Genomic DNA, 24,555 nt, shown 5'->3' with positions numbered 1-24,555 from the left:
GGGCGGGCGGAAGCGCCCGGCAGGGTGGGCGCGCCCGGCCTGCGGCCGCGAGTTGACTACAGCGGTGCAGTTGGTGGCGCCGGGGCCCCGGCTACGCGCGTGGAGTCTTGGATCAGAACAGGTCAGTACGGCAGCCAGGGCTTCCCTGTCCGCCGCCCCTTGGCCAGGTGTGGCCCGGAGTTTCCCCATTCCGCGGAAGGGAAAGCCGAGGCTGCGCGGCAACTCTGCGCCCGGCACCTACTTCCGCGGGAGTTTCTCTAGGTCACGTCTTCTGACTGGCGGCGGGGATGCAGTCGCCTCCTGAGGATATGCGGTCGGACCAGAGACGGTAGGGAGGAGGGCGAACCGGCGGGAAAGGGGGCTTCCAGCCCTTAGCCCTTTGGCGTGAAGCCTCCCAGGTTCCAGAGCTAACCCGCTTTCGGGCGCCTTGATTTTTTCATCTGTGAAATGAAGGCTCCCACTTCGTTGACTGCGGAGACCCTTACAGGTCTGCTGGTTCATATGACCTTATGCACTGGACCTGGGGCTCTAGTGATCTTGGGCAGACGACTTCCGGTCTTTGCGCCCCAATTCCCCATCAGTAAATGGGGGCATGGCCTCCCAAGAGCCCCTACTTGGCCCAGTTGCTGGAAAAAGGAGGTGTGTGTGTTCACTGAACGGGGTCAAGCCGGGAGTGGGTTATTGGGACTGGAGGAAGCAAACTCTGAATGCGGTCTGAGGGTGTGTGGTGGGTGTCTGGTCCCAGATCTCCAGGGCCGATTTTTAGTGCTGGGGAGCTCTGGTCGGCATCTGGTATATGCACCCCACTCCCCCAAGGCTCCTGTCCTGGGGAGCCTGCTTTGATCCCCAGGTTTGGTGGCGGGAGCGCTATAGGGTTGGACAGATGTACGGAGGTACTCAGGGAAGGATTTGACTGTGCAGCAAGGTCCAGACAGAGACACCCAGAATACCTGTGCTCAGAGAGCAGTGTGTCTAGGCTGGGAGAGACCTCCCAGCAAGCTCATTACAGGGTAGAAGGAGCCCAGCAGCGTCCAAATACAGGTGCAGACAGGTACTGGGGTGGAATCAGACACTGAGACTCTTGGAGGCTCAGAGAGGAGATGATTGGAATTGGCCTTGGCAGTTAAGTGGTAATTCACAAGGATAAGGACTCTCAGAGGAAGGCAAAGCTTGTGCAAACGCAGGAACTTGCGTGGTGTGTTTGAGGAATGACAAAGAGATGGAAGTGGCTGGAATGGGTGGCAGAGGTAGGGTGTAGAGAGAACCAGTCCCCCCAGACCCATGGTTGGCTGAGGATGGTCCAGACCCTGCCTTGGAGATCCCCTCTCCCCGTTTGCTGCTTGCTCACTGGAGTAGGGCAGGAGGGGATGTTCCCAGGCAAGAGTCCTAACAACTGTGAAGTGGAAGTGGACAGATTTCTCCCAGGCTTCGTTGGGGCATTCAGGCCTCCCCAGTCAACCCTAGCCTCACCCCCACCATCTCTCGGACTCCAGTCATGCCTTTCCACGTGTCAAGCCTCAGCTGTTTGTGCAGGTTGCTTGTCTTCTCCACTACCCGTCTGCCCCCCGCCCCCTCCCGCCTGGGGAAGTTTTCTCCCCATCAAACCTCCTGGATCTCCTTGGAACTCTGTGATAAAGGGGACTGCAGAGCCCAGGACTGACTGGGACCTGGGACAGTCTCTGTGCAGCCACCAAACTCTGTGCGACTCTGCACATTCCCAGACTTCTCCATTTCCCTGTCTGCAGGGTTGAGTAATAAGACCTGGTTCCAAGCTCCAAAGAGAGAGACTGCTGGAGCAAGAATTGAGCCTGTCTGAGTCTAAATCCACCCCCACACCTCCACCAAGAGTGTTTGGGAGAATACTCACTGACCCACAAGGAGAACACTCACCCCCAGGGAGAACCTGGGGGGAAGGAGTCACTTCAGAGGGGTAAGGGGCCTCTGAGAGTCCAAGGGGCTAGGTGTGGACTAGCTTAGTACAAAGCCCTAGGAGAGAAGGGAGTCCCCTCCACTCTCCAGGGGCCCTTTCCCTTCCCCACCCCACTCTTCCTTTGGCTGAGCTCAAAGCCAGCCAGCTGATGCTCAAACAAGTGGCCTCTGTTCCTAGGATAGGGGGAGGGGAGGCAGGCCCTGGGCTGCAGGCCCGTCTGTCCAGCACTGACCCTGGCCCCCCGCCCTTCACTCTGGATCTTAACCCTTGGGGACCTGGGGTGGGTACTGGGCTGCTTGTAGGCGGGTACCTCTTGCCCACCAGCTGTCCTCTCCACCCCACTTTAGGGTTCCCAGGGTTCTGTTGCTGAAGGAGTGGGTGCAGTAGGACATGAATTGGAAATGGAGAAGCAAGGACGGAATGGAGGTGGGAAGGAGGCCACAGACAGTTAGGAATCACTTGGCCCAGAAGCTTTTTTCATAGATAAGGAGACCGAGGTCAGGGGCCAGAGATCAGACCAGGATCACACAGCAAGCCCTGGGCTGAGGCGGGGCGGGAGGGGGTGTCCAAAGTGACCCAACTTCTCGTCTGGGCCCTCTTGGGGAGAGGAAAGGGAAATGGAGAGACCTCTACTTGATTTGAATACCTACCGTGTGCCTGACACCGCAAATTTGTTACTTTATTTAACTTGACATCATTCCGTGAGACAAGGGTCATCTTCTAGTAACGTAGAGGAAGAAACAGCCTCAGAGAGAGCTGAGTAATAGCTTCAGTGAGAATGACCTCGGCAAAGCACACAGCACCTCTGTGGGCACTATTACATATGTTAACTGGTTTCGTCCTCCCAACAAGCTAAGAAGTCAAGTACCGTTCTACAGATAAAGAAACTGAGGCACAGAGAGGTTAGATAACTTGCCCAAGATCACAGCAAATAAGTGGTAGAGGCAGGGTCAGGACCCAGGCGTTGGTTTGCCTCTTGTGATCTGATTTCCCCTCCCCCAGCCTGACATCACTCCTTGAGCTCACTCCTTGAGCTCCATCCAGGGTTCCTCTCAGTGAGGGGCTTTCTCCTGGGTAGTGGCCAATGCAGCCTCTAGCACAGAGTGTGACCCCAGCCAAGCAGACCTGGCCCTCCCTTAGGAGCAGAATCCAGTCCCTCCCTTAGGAGCAGAATCCAGTCCCTCCCTTAGGAGCAGAATCCAGTCCCTCCCTTAGGAGCAGAATCCAGTTCCTTGGGCCGCCCCTGTCCCACGTCTCAGTCAGGCTGGACTCTTTTCCCCCTCCACAGCCCCGTGTGGCGGGGCATTTCTTGTTTCAGGAAGAGATTCTGCACCAAGGATTTGAACAGCTGGAGGATATGAGGAGGCCGTCAGAGATTCCCTACAAGTACATTCCCAACAAAGTTCGGGGACTTAGCACCAATACCCCAGCCCTGATCAGAGAGGACATCTTGTCCACTTAGACTCCCCCTCACCCACTGTCAGGCCCCCTGACCTGTAGATTCTAACCAGGGTTCTGGAGAGGACAGTCCCAGCCCCTGAAGGCAGATGACCCCAGGTTCAGGGAAGGCCAGAGGTGGAGGGAGGGAGGGCAGTGCATAGCTGGTCTTCCACGTGACCTTCCTGTGGAATTTCTCGCTGTCTCATCCTTTAGAACATAGTTCAGAAGGGGAAGAAAGATTCTGTCCCATAAACAGGACGTCTGTCCCAGACCATTGGGACAGTCAGAGTTGCTGGGAGGAGGTGTGGAGTTAAGTGACCAATTCAATAACAAAATTATTTTTTGATAGTAATACTAGTAGCAGTAGCTACTGTTTCTTGGAAGCTTATTATGTTTCAATCACCATGCTAAACATTTTATGTAGTGATTTCATTTAATCCTCAGCAATAGTTTTATGGATTAGGCACTGTTCCCATTTTACAAATGAAGAAACTGAGGCCTTGAGAAGTTATGTAATTTTCCTGAGATCGTTTATTATATGGAAGAGCTGGGAGTCTGAATTTCTGAAACTTCACAGTGAGAACCCTGAGCACTAGGAGATACTGCAGGCAGACAAGAGCCAAACCCCATCCTTCCCTGGAAACTCCTGGTTGGGGAGGCAGGCAGGGACTAGAGGGCCGCCCGGGCAGGTGACTTTCCTGGTGATGTGCTGTGGGAATGGGATGCCAGCTTGCAGGCTGTACTGGGTGCCGTCGCCCTAGGATGAGGGAACTCCTGCTCACTGCTCTTGTCCCGTCCAGTTTGGACAGTGGTTCTCCTATATAAACTGGACAGGAAAGGGCAGTGGTTGAGTACAGTGGTTCTCCTTTTTACTGATGAGAAAACTGAGGTCAGTAGATGTTAAGTGACGTGCCTAGAATCTTTCAGCTGAGGAAAGGGAGAACTGGGACTCGGAGGCACTCCACCTCTCCGCCTGGTCAGGGCCTTCTGGGCCTCTGAAGCTCTGAGCTTCCTTCAAGTACTGCTCACCTGCCTTGTCACAGAGTCCAAGTCTTCCTCTCTGACCAAACCAGTGTCAATGGAAAAAATAGTCACAACCTAGCAGTTGAGAGTTCTGTTTTATTTCGTGGCAATTTTTAGGACTTCAGGCCTCAGAAACAGCATCTCCAGTGACCCCGAGAGAACTATTCCCAGGAGTCTGGGGGAGGAGTCACGGAAGCTTGCTGCAAGGGGCAGGTAGTTTGAACATCAAAAGATTATTGTTAATTAAGGAGAATCAGATATCTCAAATTAAGGAATTTAGCGCTTTTCTGTGTATGGGAACATGCAAGGAAATACTTCATTTCACACCGGAATGGATTCCTATCAAGGTACCTGGGGCCTGGTACCTGCGGGATATCTGAGACTGAATGAACAAACCTGGGGAACGTGGTTCCAGAGCTAAGAGGCCGAGAAGCAGAGACCAGCTGTGGTCAAGAGTGTGATGCCCATGGCCAGTGGGATTTAGAGGAGAATTCAGGGATCAGAGAGCACACCTACCCCACCCTGGGAGGAGGATGTGGCAAAATCTTCCTCCTCCTCATTGTTGTGAGGACAAGCAGGACCCTGACCTCTCACAGCTACCCCTCTGTCCCTATTTTCAGGGCAGGGAATCTGAGGTCACACCTGGAATCTCAGCTGCCCAGGGCCTTTGGCAGAGCCTAGCCCTCCTTCCCAGCGCTGCCCTCCCTCCTGGCCAGGCCAGTGCTGGGGTGGGTCAGACTGAAGGACAGGGGAGCAGGAACCGGGCTGACTATGTACCAGTGCAGATTGTCCCCTCTCCCAGGTGCCTGGGTCTCCTCTGTGGCCTTCGCTCCCCCCGCTGGGGGCACTGTCCTGCCTTTGGGCATCCCCTTCTCTCCTTCCCTCCCCTCCTTCTTTTTCCCACCGTAATGCTGGGCCAGGGCTCTGCCTATAGTCAGGCCTAGAGTCAGGTGCTTGGCCGGTCTGTCCCTGGCCTCTGGTTCAGTGAGAGCCCTTTGGCTGGTCATGGACTCAACTTTCCTGGAACTTCAGGGAAGGAGCAAGAAGCAACAGCACCGTTTTAAAAATATCTGTATTTATAGAAATACGCTAAGATATGGCAACCCAAATATCTCCTGTTGATTTATGAATATGATCAATAGGAACTGCTATAGAACAGAAGAAAAGGTAAATCCTTAAAATACTCAATTCTAAAAAAAAAAAGCAGTACCTGGGACTTCCCAGGCTCCCAGGTTCAGACAGCTCAGGACAGAAACCAAACAGCACAGATAGGGGGTTGGGGTGGGCTTCTCCATTCCTGCACTCCCTCTCCCCACATTGGGCAGCTGGGATTTTAGGAGTCTTGAGATTGTAGGCATTGGGATTCAGGGGTTTTATGTGTTGGTGATCCCAGCTTCCAGTTTTCTTAGATTGGAGAGTCCAAGAGTCTGCAGAGCCTCGAGATGGGCTGAGTGGATCCTGAGTTGAGGCTAAGCCCTGTGCCACACTCTGGCCATCTGGTGCCAGATGGACAAGGCCTGGAAAGTTTCTCAGGGCTGCCTGGGGTGGGGGTGGGGCAGGGGGGAGACAGAGGCCCAGCCACCTCCAGGCCCTGTGTGCCCTTTGTACCCACTGCTCCCAGCAGACACACCCAGGAGGCACACACCTCTCAAAAAATCTGAAAACCAGGCCCTGGAATGGACTAGGTGGTAGCTGAAGAGATAGCCATCTTAATGGGGGTAGGGGAGAAGACAGACAGCGGCCAGGCCTCCTCTTTACTCCCTGGGGGTGGGTGGGGCTGTGCTCCTGGACACCGGACTAGGATTGAGAGGGGCCCAGCTCGGCTCCCAGAGCAATGCCTGGTCACACTGCTGGTGCACCAGGCCCTCTCAGGACGTGTGGAATGTGGCTTAGCAGGCCCAGGTTCAGCTCTGAAGTGTCAGAGCCAGGCTCAAGGGCTCTGATGGGATGGTGGACAGAGGCCTGGGCCCGGGAGGCCCTGAGCCTCCTCAGGAGACAGGGAGACTGGGCCTTGGCTGAGAGCCTTCAGGTAGTTCACAGTGCCTCCCCCATCTCCTCCCAGTGCCCATGTGGGTCTGTGGGCACCGCAGTTGCCCTCAAAGAGACCTGGGCATGGAGGCAGGAGCTGCCCCATGGGGTGGAGAGCTGTTCCCACCCCATGAGGGAAGTGCAAGACTTCCTGCCTGGGTGAGCCCCTTTCTGCTGCGTGTTCCTGTGTGTGCATGGGTGTGTTCTCAAACCCAGGTTCTTCCTTGGAGGACTGTGCTTTTGCCTTTGCGTGGGTGCCATCAGCATTCCATGTCCCTGGCTCTGCACCCCTTGATATGTGAGCTGGGTGAACCTTTTGCCCATTTGAATGGGGACCTTCACCCAGTCACGTCCTGTGTGGTTCTGTGTTTCCAGAGGCTCTAGCATGTTAGGGAGACAGGGCCTCCCCAAGGGGCAGGTTGGGGACTGAGCTTTGCCAGAGGACAGTAAGACAGCTTTGGGCTGGAATCTCTTGCTTGGTAAAGGGGTCCTGGAGGCCCAACTCAGGTCCTGCCTTGTCCCTCAGTTCAGTTCAGTTCAGTCGCTCAGTCATGTCTGACTCTTTGTGACCCCATGGACTGCAGCACGCCAGGCCTCCCTGTCCATCACCAACTCTCGGAGTTGACTCAAACTCATGTCCATTAAGTCAGTGATGCCTTTTCCTCAGATTGGGGCTGTTCCTCCTGGTGTCTCCTTGCTGTAAAGACGGATAGCTGAGTCTAGGGAGGCCAGAGATGCAGGGAGTGTCTAATGGTTCTAAGGGCTCTGTTCCAGGATGTGAACCCAAACAGTCATCTGCCTCTACTGCCTGTGACTTGAAAATCCACATTTCTTAGTGTGGGACTGGCCCAGCCACTTGGAGATGTGGGGTTAGTTCTGTGTCTCTGGGGTCACCTCCCCCTGATACTTCTTTTCTTGGGAATAGTTCTTTCCAGTTCAGGCTGGGTGGTCTGGGTCCTGTCCTGACTTGTGTGGCCCAGGTTAGGTTCTTGTTCCTTTCTGGGGCTGACTTTCCCCTTCTGGAGGTGGGGAGGATTGGGTTAGGAGGTTCCTAAATGGCTCAGGAGCAGGTGCTTGGGGATGTGGGGCCAGGAAAAGACAGGACTGGGATCTGACAGGCAGGAGCTGGAGCTGCAACTGGTGGGTGTGAGCAGAATGGGAGGCATCTGGTCTGGCGGCCTGAGGGCCAGGTTCTAGCCACTGATAGCAGTGTGACCTTGGGCACATCATCACTTGCCTGGGATCCTAGCTCTCCACTTGTAAAATCAGGAGATTTCATTCAAGCAGTAGATATTCCCTGTCTGCCAACCTTAGGCTGGTAGCTGAGGATGCAGGGAAATCAGACCCTGGTCCTGCCTTCAGGGGGCACCCAGCCAAAGCTGGGGTGAGGTGTGACACAATGATAGTGACATCTCTGTGTGACCCAGGCTGTGACCATGGGGGTTGGAAACTGCTGCCTGGAGAAGGTGACACTTGAAGGGTGAGGTAGAGGGAACATGATGAGCAAACTCCTGGAGATCTAGTGTCCAGAGGTGAGAGTGGAGGGAATGGACTGGAAGGGAGGAGTGAGGGGCGGGAGCCAGAGGGTGGGGGGAAATGGGGAGCCATGGAAGGAGCAGGCAGGCAGGCAGGAGAGGCAGGTGTTGAGCTCAGAGACTTCTGGAAGTCCAGGGCTGTTCAGACCTGCTCCAGGGAACCGTCAGTGGTGTCTGAGAGTCAGGACTTCCCCTGTGTGGGTGAGGGCCCCTCAGCAGTGTTTTTCTGGCCGGCCCAGTAGGAAGTGGCTAGAGCAACCTCAAAGGTGGAGAGAAAGGGCAGGCCCAGCCACGGAGGGTGCCAAGGCATCTCAGAGTTAAATCTTTCACTCCTTGAGCTCCGGACTCGAACCTTGAACCTCGACACCTGCCTCCTCCAGCCATCCCTTACCCTACCCATGTCACGGGCTCCTGCCCCAAGTTCCTGACCAGGGTAAGTCAGGCCTCTGTAGATGTCCGTTCATCCACCACCCCTCTCCACCCCCGCTCCAGGCCAGACACTTGTAACCACTTGGGGATAGAGCCATGAAGGAGACAGTGCTTCATCCTCCAGCTGAGGAGACTAACAAATGAACAAATAAATATGTAATCCAGTGTCTGCTGGAAAAAGCCTAAGAGTGAGTTGCACCGGTGTCTGGAAGAGCATTTCAGGCAGAGGGGGCTCCAAGGCCCAGCCCTGAGGCGAGAGCACTCGGAGTAGGTTGGGATGATATCGAGGCAGGGACAGACCATGCAGGCCTGGTGGACTTTGGCTTTTACTCTGAGGGAGGTGGGAAGTCACTGGGGAGGGAGAACGGTAGGCTGGGCTCTGTTTTGAAGGCTTATATTTATTCCTACAAGCCCAGTGTACAGATGGTGAAACCAAGACTCAGAGAAGTTAAGTGAATTCCCAAGTCTCACAGCAGTAGGACCCATGGCCACCCGCCTGCCCGTGGCCCCGTGCACCCTGCAGCCCTTCATGGCTCCCTGTTGTCTGGACAGTCAGGCTGAGTGGTCTTCAAGGCCCTTCTCAGACTGCACTCATGCTGCCTTCCCTCTCCCACCTGACCTCCTTGCTCCTGATCTCCACACTCTCCCCTCGGAGGACGTGGAGTGGAAGGAGGGGCTCCAGTGTGATGTTGGGCAAGTTGCTTAACCTCTCTGAGACTCAGTTTTCTTCCTCGTCTATAAAGTTGGGCTAAAACCGTCCAGTTTTTAGATTGTCATGAAAATTATATGAAGCTATCCACGTAGCAGGGTTGGCCCAGCGCCTGGAGGTGGGAAGCACTCCATAACTGTGGCCTTTTGTCTTTTTAGGCAGGGATGGCTGGGTCAGATAAGTGGATTAGAATGTCCCCTGTGAGTGAGAGAGGAGAGTTTTTCCTGCCTCTTATCTGACTATAGAGTGGGGGGCAGCTGAGGTCCCACAACAGACTGGAGACCAGAGCCCGTGGGGCTGGTCCCCCTGCCCCCGCCCCCCATCTCCCTCTCTCCCTTCCAGCCCCTGCCCTGCCCATCTGGTTACCTCCATGCACCGAAACAGGAGCTTCCTCTTTCAGGTGCCAGCAGCAAGGGCCCTGCTGATCATCTGGCTTGTCACTTCCAGGGACCCACCTAGGGAGAGGACAGGGTCAGGTCCTGTTCTGGGAGGTTGCTTCTGGGTGCAGAGGAGCCCCAGGCTCTCCTCCCGGGTGGCAGGCGTGTTAGGTACCTGGTCGCCTCAGAGGGGGTGGAGTCAAGCTGCCTTCCCCTCTGCCCGTACACCCCCTGTCAAGCCAGGGCTGTCCTCCGTCCCTCTGGCATGAAGTGAGGGTCTGACGAACCTGTCTGCTTCTGTCCACTCCTGCTGCTTGGGAGCCCCTCGTCAGCTGTGTGCACTCTCATCCTCCATGTGGTTAGCCCTGTTTCTTCCTGTTTCTGCCTTGTTTGCAGTGTTAAGAGCCCCCCCAAATCCCTCCTGGGGGGCAGTGGTCACAGAAGAGGATCGTCCTGGAGTCGTGCTGTGGTATACCTCAGCACCTTTGGTGGGGGTGGGCTTCCTGTCCTGCCTAGGGCGTTCCCAGCCCAGGAGGGTGTGTCTGTGACTGAGGCGCCAGGGGGCCAGGCCAGAGCCCGTGCTTTCCTGATGAGAGGGCCCCGGGTCTCTCCAGGTGCAGGGCGGCTGGCTGGGCCACCCTTCAAGGCAAGAAGGGTGGGACCTGAAGAGTAAAGGGTTGGGGGTCTAGGGAAGGTGGATGGACGTGGCTCAGGGCTGTGGGGTTTGGAGGAGCTCTGTCTTGAAGGAGGGTGGTTACAGGAGCAGGTGGAGGATGCTCTGATTAAAGGTAGCAGAAGGGCAGGAGGTAGGGAGGAGGGCCCCAGGATCAGGCCGGCTGGGGAGGGGCAGATGGAGAAGAGGGGTGAGTTAGAAACATGGCAGTGGGGAGATGGGGCAACGGGAGGGAGTGGTCCAGGGTGATCCGCTTGGGGGGCGGGTACTAGTAGGGCCAAGGAGGCTAGTATGTCATAGACTTTTTTTTTTAATTGAATCATAGTTGATGTATAATGAATGTTGGATTAATTTCTGCTGTACAGCAAAGTGATTCAGTTATATAGTACATATAGATTCCTTTTTATATTCTTTTTCATTATGGTTTATCACAAGATATTAAATACAGTGCCCTGTGCTGTACAGTAGAATCTTGTTGTTTGTCTGTCATGGGCTTATGACAAGGCCTGAAAATCAAGCCTTTTAACTTTCCACTTCATTTACCGTGAGTGAGGTACTTCAGACATTCACACTTCGTCCTCTCCAGAGTAGAGAGGGGCTTGGGCGTAAGAGTGGGAAGGTTTGGGGGAATGTGGGTGAGGGGCAGTGATAGGGTGGGGTCAGATGCTGTCTAGAGGCAAACCACAGGAACCCTGGAGTCTCCTGTTCATAATGGACTCAGTCCACTTCACATTTGAAAGTTCGTGGGCTTTAGTCTGTGATTGGCCTCTGGACCTCTGGTTGGTGGCTGGCAGTGGAGGGGGGAGGTTGTTATTTAATAAACTATGTCTGAGAACTTTGGGTGGATAAGACAGTGAGGGAGGAGGTAAGCTTTGCAGCTAAGTTTTGCGTCTTCCAGTCCAGACGGCCCAGAAAATCAGTTCCGTTTACTATAGTTCTCTTGGAATTCTCTGCATATTATATTTAAAATAAAAAAGGTACTTTATAATGATGGTTTTAGGGGAGAAACTGGGACAAAATTCTAATAGACTGAAAATACTTTTATCGTTTTTTATTCTAATTATGAAAGTGATAATGCAACTGTGAAAACTTTAAACAGTCCAGATGTGGAGGTTGTAGAAAGTGATTAATCTTTCAAGATTGGGGTAGGAGTTAGGAGTAGGTCTGAAATTTAGGTCGGGAAAGTTCACTGTCCCTTAAATGTGCATCGATCATTAATAAGACTAGTTTTATATTTATTAGGGTGATGCTCAAGGGACTGCTCTAAGGAGGTTGTTAAAATATCCTGCCTCTCACCTGGTCCACTGGGTTTAGATGTGCACTGCCCAAGGGTACCTTATTGGGGGAGGGTTGGGAGAGGGGGATTGAAACTCAGCCTGTTTTGTTTGCTGAGCTGTATGCCCTCCTATGGGGCTTTTTTAGCAAGAGGTATTTTGTCTAATTTGCTCAACGGCCTCACCTGCTTTCCCCAGGAGAGGGGAGTGGGTGGGTTCGCTGTGGGGTGGAGAATGCACTGTATCTGGGGTTCCTCTAGAAGAAGATCCAGGAGACAGTGGGATATCCAGTCTGGAGCCCTATAGAGGGACATGGCTGGAGGCAGGGTGCAGGAGTCATTGGTATCTGGGAAACTGAGAATTCCAGGGTGTTGGTGTCTAGACTAGAGTCTGGCTCCAGGGCCAGCACCAAGGACCCTTCTGGACAGGCCCAGCCAAGGCCTTGGGGCTCAGAACAGGAAGTGTCTGTCTAAGCAGCGGAGGAGTAAACAGATGCTGAGTGAGTGTGGCCTCTAGTACACACATGGTCATGTGTCACGGTCATCTGGGTGACAGCTCTGTTCTGTGGAAGGGGAAACTGAGGCTCAGAATGTGACATGACTTGCCCAGGGTTTCAGGTGAAAAGTGATGGAGCCAGAACCGGAACCTGATCTTGCCTGGTGTCCTTGGGGGGATGGGTTCTGGGCTAGAACTAGTGGCCCCCAGCTCCCCACCAGATAGATGGCCGAGGCAAGCCCTGGGGCCTGGACTCAGTCAGTCCTCACTGCTCTATGGGCTGTACCTTGTCAGCCGCCATCATTCCTGGGACCCAGGAGGACAGGCTACATCAAAGACAGGGTGGGGGCAGAAAGACAGTGGGCCGGTGAAGGGCCAGAGATCTGGGGCTGGGGTTGGGGCAGGAGACCCCAGTGTGCCTCCTCGGAGCCCGTGTGGCCATCAGTCCCTGAGAAACAGAAAACAGGCTTCTTGGTTCAGGGGTTCGTCAGCTGCCTGCCTGAGCGCTGCACCTGCTACCTTGCCTGGCAGGGCCCGAGAGAGCTGGCAGAGATCTGCAGAGGGCGGGGGCCACTTCTGCACACTCTGGGCTGGGAACCCAGCCCCCACCTAGTTCCTCATATTTGAGGGAAGTGTCTCCAAGTCCTCTTGTCTATGTCAACGGAACCCTGAGAACGCCAGGAGGGGAGCAGCTGAGGGTGACCCTGCCCACAGGTATGACCTGGTGCTTGGGCGGGGGGTGTGGGCAGCGTGGGGCTCTGGCAGTTGGCCACAGTCAGACTGTTGGTAGTGAGTGTGGGGACTGAAGGCTGTGTGTGGTGGGGTCAGGTGGGCCGTGTGGGTGCTAGGTGGGGTGGAAGGTGTGTATCCCTGGAGGCTGTGTGAGGTGTGCAGTTTGTGGTACGAGTGGGCTGTGGTTAGTAGACCCAGGCCTAGCTGGATGTGTACTGCTGTTAGTTCCTGTGTGGAGGGCCTGAGGGCTTTCCTGAGGTCTGGGCGCTGGGGTCCCTGCCCAGCCTGCCTTGAGTGGGGTGCTGTGAGGGGGAGGAGGGGTTGGAGGGTGGAGAGATACAGGCCCCAGCTCTGAAGCTCTAGGCCTGCCTTCGTCCCCTTCCACTCCCTCCACCATTGGGCCTGCTCTTGAATCTGGAGCACAGCTCTGTGTGGGGGGCCGGGGGCGGGCTTTGAAAATACAGTTGGGAAGGGTCCTCACTGAGAGGACTCCAGAACTGAGTGGGGAAGGAGTTAGGATCAGCAAGGCCTCCAGATCCAGGCTGGACTCGTTCATACAAATCAGAATGCGAAGGAGGCTCACGCCCACCTGGGCCACCAAGGGCAGACCCCTCCACCTCCCCGGGTGTCCTTTGTGTCCCCTGTCCCTGCCCCACTGAGCTCTCCCCATCTCTGCATCTGCCAGGTCCTTTCCCATCCCCGGGCCCTGCACACTTGAGTTCCCTTGGCTTAGAAGTGCAGTCTCCTGCTTATCCTTCAAGGCCCAGCTCATGAGTACCCCCTGGAAGCTTCTCTGCCTCCGCCAGACAGACAGTCACATCCTTTGAAGGCCGCCTCTTGGCTCTACAAGTGACCCAGCACCTCACACAGCCTCCATTGAAATGGGATAAAAAACCCAGGCTTGGGCCTTTTTTATGGTGATGATTCAGGTGAAGGTGGAAATCTTGTGGGGGCTGGACATGCGGCAGGTATTTAGGAAATCAAGGAAGTGGGAGTGTGCTTGTCCTTAGCTGAGGCTCAGGGCTGCCTTTCTACTGGACTGGCATTGTTGGGGTCCTCAGTCAGGAGTGAGCAGGGATGCTTGAGAGAGATGCTGGGCTGGGGCAGAGAAGGGGGCGATGAGATTTAAACTCTGCCCTTGGGGTTGGAATGGTAGTTAAAAGACAGAAGTGTAACAGCTTTGGCTCCAGCAAGAGGGACTCAGACTAGACCTAAAGAAGGACTAGTTGCCATGGGTAGAGACTCCAAACGACCCTTACTTACTCCTGGACTAAGTAAGTGTCCTTGTGAGCCCAGTCAGGTCCTGGGCTCTATTGTGGAGGGCAGGGGGAACAAAAAGGTACAGGCTCTCAGGCCAGGATGGAGGTTGGGTAGAGGTTGGGTAGACCCCCCTCACAAATGGGACAGCCCCGAACCGAGCAGGAGCAGCACTGAGCTGCATGACTCAGCATCTGAGGCTTAGGAGCCCAGGGGGCGGTCAGGGAGGACTTTCTGGAGGAGGCAGCCGAGTCAGCACCCGAAGGTGGGAGGATGTGGTTCATTTGCTCATTGTCAGCAGACCATCTGGGGGGCTTCCATGTGTTAAGCTGGTGCCAAAAATGAAACGGAGGGAGTAGTGGGCCAACTGAGCTTGGTTGGGGCTTGGGGCACGTCTCGACAACTTGAGCAAGTCACTTCCTCCCTGTGGGTGTTTGTTTCTTCATCTGTAAACGGCAGGGCTGGAGCCGGTCGAACGATGGTCCAAGGAGGTGTACTTGAGGACACTGAGAATCGTGGGACAGGTTTTGAGCCAGAGTGGGACCCAGGTTGGCCCAGCAGAGTTGCTGGAGGGAGCCAGGGTAACAGCAGGAGCAGGGTGGGCTGGTGAGATGCTAAAGCCTGAGCTGGGCCCTTGGGGTGTTGGGGAGGGAAACCCCCAAACTTGTGGCCAGGCTGTCGCAACGGGATGATACTCTCCTCTGCTGGTCCCTGCTTCCCTGCAGTGGAGATTCAGTGATGTGTCATAGCAGGGGAAGGGCTTAAACCTCCAGACTCCAGACCAGAATTAGCGTGGAGCAAGTGAGGCAGAATAAGTGAGTGCAAAATAAGGGGGAGCGGGAGACCAAAAAGCTCAAGGTAATCCAGGTAAATATTTTTCAGCAATATTTTTTTTAAATGAAAATTAATGAAAAAAATCCAAGATAAGCAAAATATCCAAAATTTAAATAAAGAGGTTTAGTATTGCAGATTTTTTTGTCTTTTTAGGCCCTAGCATGGTTCAGCAGCGCACTGCTCCATACTTCTTTTTTCAAAGGACTGCTTCCTTCAGGAAGCCTTCCCCGACCCCCAGCCTGGTGAGGGCCCTGTGGGCTGTTTTTCGCTGGCTGGGTGGTATCTGATGCCGTCAAGCCTGAGATTCCTGAAGGGTGGGTTGAGGTTGGTCTGGCTCATGCTTTCAATGCCTTGAATGAGGCTGTCCTAGAGGAGTGTCAGTGCGGAGTCCCTGAGTCTGATCTTGGCCTGAAGCCCTTAGTGCAGGAATAGGAACTAGAGAGAGGCCCTGGAGGGGGCTGGGCCCTTCTCAGGGAGGAGAGGTAGTTTCCTGTTTCCCAGCCCTGGTCATTCCAGTAGCCTGGTTGGGCTGTCATGCATCAATCCATGTTGAATCCTGAGAACAGTGCCTGGCCTGCAGCAGCTGCTCAGTCAGAGCTTGTCGTTTTTGAAAGGCAGTGTGTAGAGTGGTTAAGAGTCTGGAGCTGCACTGTCCGGTAGCAATGTGATGCAAGCCACAAATGCAATTTAAAGTTTTCTAGTAGCCACATTAAAAATGAACAGGTGAAATTAATTTTAATACCATAGTTAATCCAAATATCCAAAATGCTATAATTTCATTATGTAATACAAAGTTATTGAGATATTTCATGTTCTTATTTTTTTTACTAAGTCTTCAGAATCCAGTGTGTGTTGTATAGAGCACACTTCACTATATGGTTGCATCTGGAGTTTCAGTACCTGTATGTGGCTTCTAGAAGTTATGTATCGCAGGTCTAGACTATATTTAAATTACCCCTTCCCAGCTGTGTGACTTTGGGCAAGTTACTTAACCTCTCTGTGCCTCAGTTGCTTCATCTTAAATTGTGAAGTATGTACCTCCTAGGGTTGCTATGAGAATTAAACAAGTTAATAAAAAGTGCTTTAGTTGTCTGGTGTATATTGATAGTAAAGACTATTTGCTGCTGCTATTTAGTTGCTCAGTCGTGTCCAACTCTTTGCAACTCCATGGACTGTAGCCTGCCAGGCTCCTCTTCCATGAGATTATCCAGGCAAGAATACTGGAGCAGGTTGCTGTTTGCTTCTCCAGAGAATCTTTCTGACCCAGGGATCAAACCTGCATTTCCTGCTTGGCAGGTAGATTCTTTACCACCGAGCCACCTGGGAAACTCAAAGACTACATTGTGTTAGTAAATTCTTTTTTTAAAAAAACATCATTTGAGTAGTACTGCCGTTTTTTTTTTTTTTTCAAACTTTTATGAAGTACTAATTACTTAAGATTTATTTAAAAATACTCACTTTTAAAACCTGTACCCCCTAAAGTCACCCTGCAGAGACCAGCAGTTTGCGGTTGACCCTGCGCTAGTGGCAGGAAGCGTGGCTCTGCCCAAGACTTGCCCCTTCCACCCACCCTCCTGAGCAGAGCCCCGGCCTCCTGGCCTTGCTGGTGGCCTGACCTTTGGGATGGCCACTTCTTTCTCCTGCCTGGAAACACCTTCTTTTGGTCCCCATGCACATTTAGGAGCAGGGCCCCTGGGGTCTCCTGGCCCTGCCTCACCCCTCCACCCCGCCAGCTCCCGGGCTTACAGCCTTGTCTCCTTGGATCTCCCCAGGTTCCCCTTCTCTTTCTAGCAGACTCTGCATTGTGGGGACCCTGCCTCCATCGTGGAGCTGCATCTACCACTTTCCCATGTCTTCTTGGGGGGCAGTCCAGCCTCCTGGCCAGGCCACTGGTCCTGGGGGAGGGCCAGAGAACAGGGGGTCCTGGCCCCCCTCTTCCATGGTGTGGTCTCCACCTCCAGGCAGGCCTGTTGGGTCTGCTTCTCACCCCCTTGTCAGTCAGCCCCACGGGAAGGCCCTCCTCCCTTTAACCATCGCCTGCTTTCTTTCGGCTCCCTGAGCCCTCCCTTCTCTTCCTCGGTCCTCTTCCCCTTCTCGCTTTCTTACTTCTCTTTCCTTTTCCCCGTCTTTTCCCCCCACCCCTTCCCCTTTCCTCCTTCTTCTTCCTGGCATCCAGCCACTCACAGTGACCTTGCCTCTTAGACTTTCTCGTTTACCCTCGTCCTTGCAGCTTCCACCTCAGGCCAAGATGAGGAGCCATTCAGAGTAGCTGCTGCCTCTGGGGGACCCCGGCATCCTGGGCAGCCCCACTGGTGAGTCAGGGGGAACTGGGGAGCTGGGCTGGGTGTTGTAGGCTAAGCCTCCACCAAGGCCTCATGAAGGTGAGACCCAGCGTCCTGTTTTCCATTTATTTGTGTATTTTTGGCTGCATGGGGTCTTCGTTGCTGCACATGGGCTTTCTCTACTTGTGGAGAGCGGGCACTACTCTCCAGCTGCCTTGCGTGGGCTTCTCGTTGCAGTGGCTTCTCTCTTGTTGCAGAGTGCGGGCTCTGTGGTGTGTGGGCTTCGGTAGCTGTGGGCCTTGGGCTCTTGAGCACAGGCTAAGTAGCTGTGCTGCATGGCCTTAGTTGCCCCGTGGCACGGAGCATCTTCCGGACCAGGGATCAAGCTGGTGTCCCCTGCATGGCAAGGCAGAGTCCTGACCATTGGACCACTGGGGAAGCCCCTGTTTTCCATTTTGAAAAACTGAGGTTAAGAGGCAGAGAGAAAGGGTGAAGCCAGAGATCTTGCTTAGGAGGGTTTTGAAGGATGGAGTCAGGCAGGGATCAGTGAGGCAGGTGGGGTGTGTACCTGATGACTTGATTTCCTTCCATGCCTGGTGCATTATGGTCTTATTCTTAATTCCAGATGATCCTGTTATCGTCTAAATTGTAATTTGTTGGAAAATGGTATAAAATTAAAAAGATAAAGAGGATACAGTGAAAGGTAACCCTCCCTTTCTTGTCCTCCAGCTGGGAGTCTCCTCCTCAACAGCAGTGTCCTGTATACGTATCCAAGTGTTTTATGTGTATGTGTGTGTGTGTGTGTACATGTATATATTTTCTTTTTCTTTACCCTAGATTTTTATATGATAAAACACTGTTCTGCATCTTGCTTTCCCATCCAACAATAGATCTTTAATATCCATGAATATGAACTTTATTTTTTGGCCGTACCTTGTTTTTTGGCTGTGCCTCGTGGCGTAGGGGATCCTTAGTTCCCTGACCAGGGGTTGAACCTGCATCCCTTGCATTGAAAGCACAGTCTTACCCACTGAACTGCCAGGGAATTCCCTGAATATGAACTTCAGAATCTGCCTGTGGGTAATTTTAATTGGGATTGTGTTAGCTTTAACTTAACCTGGGAAGAACTGCTGTCTTTATAATGTCGAGAGCCCCTTATCAAAGAACATCAAATGTATTTGTTTGTTTGTGTCTTCCTTTGGGACCCTCAGGAGCCTTTTAGAAAAATTCACATAGTTCAAAATTTGGGTAATAGAAAAAGATGTAAAGTGAAAAGTTTACCTCCACTTGGAGCTGGGTTTCCAGGGAAGCTGATGGGGCCCAGCGAGGGCCCGGGCAGTGTGTGCATGTGGTTGTTCTTTGGTAAATTTTTAACAAACCCTCCCATCCCCCTCAGCCCTCAGCATTCCTCCTTAGAGGCAACCAGCATCGCCTGTATCCTCTGTATCATTTCAGAGATCTGCATTTAGCCGTGGACACACACTGATCTATCCTCTCCTTTTGTTTATTATTGTTTTTTTTTTCATGCGAAAGGCAGCATGTTCTGTATGGTGTTTTGAACCTTTCTTTAGTCAGTTGATACATATCGAAGGTCATCCTCATGAGCACGTAGAGTTCCTTCCTTCTTTATGGAGTTTCTTCATTTTTCTTTAGTCATTTAGCAACTCCTTTAGGAGGTCACCCCACACTACTGTGTAAGGAGTTTCCTCATTTTCTATGGCTCAGTGTTCTCCTGTGTGATTACACTGTAATTCAGTTAACCATTCTCCAGTCTATGCATATTTTGATTACTTCATACCTTTTGTCGTTGTACACAATGCGGTAGCCAGTACCCTACGTCCGTCCTTTTGGACGCGCACCAGGAAGACTGCAAGGGAACTAGCCACGGGCGGCTAGGTGAGAAGGCCCAGAGCACTGAGGTTTTCGCAGCTCTGGTGGCGCTGCCCTTCCCAGCAGCACTGCCCCATCCTGGGAGGGGAATGCCTCACCTTGTCACCACTCAGTGTAAGGAGGGTGAGTTCCATGATCCATGTCCTGTATTAGAACCATTTATACTTCTCTTTCTGTCAGTTCATCTGCTTTGCCCATTTATCTGTCAGATTATTGGTCTGTTTCTTATTTCTAGGTGTTTTTAACTGCCTAGGAAAATTAGCCTGTGCTTGGGGTAGGAGTGATACCCCTAGTTTGTCATTTATCCCCCTTGGCCTTGCTTATGGTGTCTTTTTTTTTTTTTTTAATTGTGCAGGAATGTTTTGTCTACAGTTGAATATTTTAGTCTTTTCTTTATCCTTCTGGATTTGTATCATTTCCAAAAGGCCTTTGCCTCTCTGAAGCAAAGATTTTCCATATCCTTTTGTGATTTATTGTAACTTATCCTGTTGTAAGGTATAGGGGTCCAGCTTTGTAGCTCACTACACAGTTGCACTAACAATTTAATAATCCATCTTTTCCCTACTAGTCTGAGATGTTACTTTTGTTGTATTACTAAATTCTTAAATGTATTTGGGTCTTTTTAAAAAAATTTTTATTAGTTATTTATTTGACTGCCTAAGGGATCTTTGGGAGAAGGCAATGGCACCCCACTCCAGTACTGTTGCCCGGAAAATCCCATGGATGGAGGAGCCTGGTAGGCTACAGTCCATGGGGTCTCGAAGAGTTGGACACGACTGAGTGACTTCACTTTCACTTTCCACTTTCATGCATTGGAGAAGGAAATGGCAACCCACTCCCTTGTTCTTGCCTGGAGAATCCCATGGACGGAGAAGCCTGGTAGGCTGCAGTCCATGGGGTCGTACAGAGTCGGACACGACTGGAGTGATTTAGCAGCAGCAGCAGCAGCAAGGGATCTTTAATTGTGGTATCTAGGATCTAGTTCCCTGACCAAGCATTGAACCGCACCCCCTGCTTTGGAAGGTGAAATCTTAACCCCTAGACCACCAGGGAAGTCCCTAACCTGTGCTGTTTTAATTATTAATTAATTTATATGTTTTAATATGTGGTGAGGCTGATTCTCACTCTACCCTTCCTTTGCCCACTCCTTCACTTCCAGAATTTTCCTGCTTGTTTGTTTTTTCCACATGAACTTTCAAATCAGCTTGTCTAGCCACCACCACCCATCCCTCCAAAAGTTCTATGTGTATGTTTAGGAGGATAGTACATATTTATAAATTAACTTAGGGTTAATATCTGTATGATGCTCTCTATCCAGGAACATACGATGTCTTTCTGTGTATCCAGAACTTCTTTTTGCACCTTAATATCAGTCCACATTTTTCTCCCTATAGATTCTATGCATTTCTTTTTAAGTTTATTCTTGGTGGTTTTTATTTTGTGATGCTGTTTGTAAATGAGGTCTTTCATCCTGGTTTCTACTTTGTTATTGCTTATAAATATTGATTCTATTAATTTTGAACCTGGCTATCTTACTAAATTCTTTTACTGTTTGTAATACTTTCTCAGCTGAACTTTTCGGGTTTTCCAATTCAGAACTCATGTTAAAGTAATGGATTAACTTTTCTTTCCCAGTTTTTATACCAATGGTGTATTTTTGTTGAACTTTTAGAGTAGTATTAAGAATAATGATGGAAGTTTTTCTCTTGTTTTTCTGTTAAGCAAAGTGCTGGTTTTATTTTAAGAAAGTGTCGATCTGTTTCTGTTCTACTAAAATTTTTGTTTAAGTGTACTGGATATTGAGTTTTATCGTATGCCTCTTTAGTATCTGTGGAGATGAGCAGATAAGCATTTTCTTTTGATCTGTTAATCACTGCTTGGCATCATCTGTTCCTTGACTCCTGCCAGATCAGGAGTTCTTGAATATCAGTAGGGGACCTCAGTACCCATTGCCCAGTACAAGGCTGTTTTGAAAGAATGAATGAATGGCTTATCCTATCCATTCCCACCTTTCCCTCCTAAGTGGTGGGAAGGGGTTACTCACCCACAGGCCCAGGACATCAAACTGTGTGGTGCTGTGTTGACGCACCTCCTGGAGTAATCTGCTCCCTTCAGGGGCATGGAGGTGGGGGTAAGGCTCACCCCACAGACTGGGCCTATAAAGGTGCAGCAGTGGTACCCCTCAATCCCACCTGTACTTGCTAGTATCCCTGGGGCCTGGGCCTCTGCTGAAAACTGGTGCCTGAGAAGGAATTGTGTCCTTGCCTGGGTCTTGCAGAGCGTGGGAGGGGCATGGGTGCAGACACAGCCACAGCAGTGGCCAAGGCCGTGGATGGGGATTAAGACAGCACCAACTCTGAAGGTCCTGGAGGACTTCCTGGAGGAGCTGGATGCTAGGAGGCCACAGAGGTGGGCTGGGGGAGGAGGTGGAAGGTTTCAGGCATTAGGAGAAGCCTGTGTGTTCAGAGTCCAGGCAGTACCTCACCTTGCCTGGCACGTGGGATGCAGGGGAGAAAGCTCAAACACAGAGCTTAGCCCATGGTATGGAAAAGCCACAGAGAATTGTTGATTGGAGACCTGTACCTGGACAGCTTGCCTCTGACCTGTGCCCGTGTGTCTATTCCAGGTCTGGACAGAGCCCTGCTGGCTGGCCTCTGCTGGTAGGAACCATGGCGGAGGCCGGGGACGGGGCGCTCTCAGTGGCTGAGTGGCTGCGAGCGCTGCACCTGGAGCAGTACACGAGGCTCTTCGAGCAGCACGGCCTGGTGTGGGCCACAGACTGCCAAGGCCTCAGCGACACCCGCCTGGTAGACATGGGCATGGTGCTCCCTGGCCACCGCCGTCGCATCCTGGCTGGCCTGCTCCGTGCCCACACACCCCCAGCCCCTGCACCCCGCCTGGCCCCACGGCCCGTGCCCATGAAGCGTCATGTCTTCCGCTCACCACCCACGCCCACCACTCCCCCGGAGCCACTGCCTGCGGCTGGAGAGGACGAGGGGCTGCCCACCGCCCCACCCATCCCGCCCCGGAAGAGCTGCCTTCCGCCCACCTGCTTCTCCGCCCCGTCCACAGCGGCCCCGGACCCTGTGGTGCCCCCACTGCCCGCCAAGCGGCATTTGACAGAGCTCAGCCTTCCGCCCGTGCCCCCCCGCACTGGGCACCCCCGCCCACTGGTGAGGTGAGTGGATGCGTGCAGGGTGGGAGGGACATGGGCAGAGGATCTAGAGGGTCACTATGGGGAGGGAGCAGGAGGGAAGGTTGTGGCCTTTGACACTGGGGTAAGAAAGGCACCTTGGTGGCAGGAACAACATGCGCAAAGCTCAGAGGTGGGAAGTGCAGTCCTCGTGGCTCTGAACAGACAATGCAGTGTGAGTGATGGTGAGACTTGTGGATGGCACTGGTGGGACATGCTGTGAAGGCCAGGTGGGGAGCCGGGAGAGTTTTCAGCAGAGCAATCAATTGCTGAGTACGAAAGAATGACCCTGGCTGCTGGTAACGTTGGTGGAGGAGGAGGCTGGGAGACCAGTGAGAGGCACAGGGCCACCTGTGAGGCCCCCACTAAGGCTGTACGCATGAGACTGGAGAGGAGTGGGCAGACTGGAGTGAGAGCTTGGCCCCAGGGTGGACAGGGCTTGGGGCTGGGCCGGGCATGAGCAGAGAGGGCACGAGGAAGCACATGGCATCCAGGTTTCCATCTTGATGGTCCGTCCTTGATCTGTGATCTGAGCACAGAGGGGAGTTTGGGAGGAGGTTGGGTTCATTTTGGGGCTTGGCGAGTATTAGATACTGGGAAACTGGCACCTATATCTGCAGTCGGGAGGTAACATGTGGAGGAAATGGGGAGTCTGGAATGAAGAACTTGTCCTGGAGGTCGCAGCAACGGCCCAGGGCTTGGTGCTGGGGCTCCTGTCTTCCCCTTTCACATGGCTCCTGCCAAATGTCAGTTCTCAGGCCACATCCTGCTCACCCTCTCTCCTCCCCGGAACCATTTTCCCCCCTCCTAGCTCCTGGTACTCCTGTTTCCTTTCTTTCTTTTTCAGTATGTTTTTATTTTGGGGGGTGGGGGCACCGCTGCATGTGGCATGTGAGATCTTAGTTCCCTGACCAGGGACTGAACCCATGATTTCTGCATTGGGAGCATGGAGTCTAAATCACTGGGCCACCAGGGAAGTCCCCTTCTTGTTTTCCTGAGTTTCCGCCTACTTCTGTGGACATTGCATTTAACCTCCTTTACAAATGCCCTCCCTTCCTGCAACTTGCTGGGGTGCCCAGCTTAGGGGAGATCCTCAGGTGTGGCTGTGTATGTAATGAAGGGTATAATGGGGCTTTATTGTAGCACTTGGGCCAAGTCAGCCTAATCTGGGAAGGCTTCTTGGAGGAGGAACAGACGTGCAGAGAGAGATCCCCTGGTCTCTGTTATTGTTGGGCACTGTGCTTGGTGCTTAACTTACATAACCTTGTTCGATCCCTGCTCAGGTCCTCTGGGGCATTTGTGTCCTATTTCAAGTAGAGAAACTAAGGGTCAGAGAAGAGAGGGGAGCACTGGCTGGATCCATGCCTAGTACATGCCGAGGGAGCCCCTGTGGGGAGGACCTGGGAGGTTTTCCCCCTTAGAGGAGAGGGGCATTAAAGGGCCTTCTGAGGCCAAGCCAGGGCTGTGGTGTTTTGAGGTTTGATTGATAAGAGCACAAAAAGAGTTTATTGTGCCTTTCATAGGTTCACACACTGGGAGCATTAATGGGATTCCCCCTAGGAGCTTGGCTCGGAGAAGGCAATGGCACCCCACTCCAGTACTCTTGCCTGGAAAATCCCATGGATGGAGGAGCCTGGTAGGCTGCAGTCCATGGGGTCGCTACGAGTCAGATACGACTGAGCGACTTCACTTTCACTTTTCACTTTCATGCATTGGAGAAGGAAATGGCAACCCACTCCAGTGTTCTTGCCCAGAGAATCCCAGGGACGGGCTGCTGTCTATGGGGTCGCACAGAGTCTGACACGACTGAAGTGACTTAGCAGCAGCAGCCGCAGGAGCTTGGCTTAGAGACCAGATTGGAGTTTGCTGGCGCCACTGCACCCTCTAGTGGCCACCCTCCTGCATGCAGAAGTAATTTTTATTTAACTCCATCTTTAGAATGAGATGTGTGTGCATGCACACCTGTCTCTGAGGCTTGGGAATAGGTGAACAAGGGCAGGAGGCAGGGCCCTGTCCATAGAACGTTCATGAGGGCTGAGGAGGCAAAAACGCTAGCCAAGAAGTGTACGCCTGGGTTCCTGCTTAGAAGGCGAGGTACCTGAGCAGGTCCAGCTGGCTGCGTGATTCTGACTAGGAAAAGCTGCTCCTCTGGGCCTGTTTCCCCATCAGGTATCCTCCTTGGCTCTCCATGGCCCTCCTGAATTCAGGAGACTTTCTGGGTAGAGCAAGGGTCCTGTCTTTGCCCTAGGGTGCCAGACCGCGCTCTCAGATCCTCGTTCTGAACTTAGCCAACCTCTGTGAGAAGCCAGATTCCCATGGTCAGGAATCTGGCCCCTTGTAGCTAGAGAACCCAAAATTCATTCCAGGCTGAGAGACTTCGTAGGCAATTATTCCTTGCAATGTGGGGCTGTTCCTTGCAGTAGAGTGGCAGGTGTGCTGCCAAGCCTGGCTTCT

General features: G+C 52.7%; 1 protein-coding gene across 8 annotated transcripts in view; it reads left to right on the top strand.

The window, feature by feature from the left end:
* The window catches only part of ARAP1 (ArfGAP with RhoGAP domain, ankyrin repeat and PH domain 1), a 61,762-nt gene continuing 37,207 nt past the window's right edge, over positions 1–24,555 (top strand). For 3 of the 8 annotated variants that reach the window (XM_061380741.1, XM_061380742.1, XM_061380740.1), the window contains exons 1-3: positions 1–121; positions 16,967–17,048; positions 21,535–22,086. In XM_061380741.1, coding sequence (XP_061236725.1) covers positions 21,578–22,086 — 509 coding nt within the window. In that variant the 5' untranslated portion in view covers positions 1–121; positions 16,967–17,048; positions 21,535–21,577. Of the gene's footprint in view, positions 122–165; positions 329–12,525; positions 12,628–16,966; positions 17,049–21,534; positions 22,087–24,555 lie in introns of those variants that run through there. The other 5 variants (XM_061380748.1, XM_061380743.1, XM_061380745.1 and 2 more) reach the window with 4 other exon arrangements.

The sequence above is a fragment of the Bos javanicus genome, chromosome 15, assembly GCF_032452875.1.
Source record: "Bos javanicus breed banteng chromosome 15, ARS-OSU_banteng_1.0, whole genome shotgun sequence".
NCBI lineage: Eukaryota > Metazoa > Chordata > Mammalia > Artiodactyla > Bovidae > Bos > Bos javanicus.
Note: the sequence above shows the minus strand (reverse complement) of the source record. Positions and strands in the feature narration are given on the sequence as shown.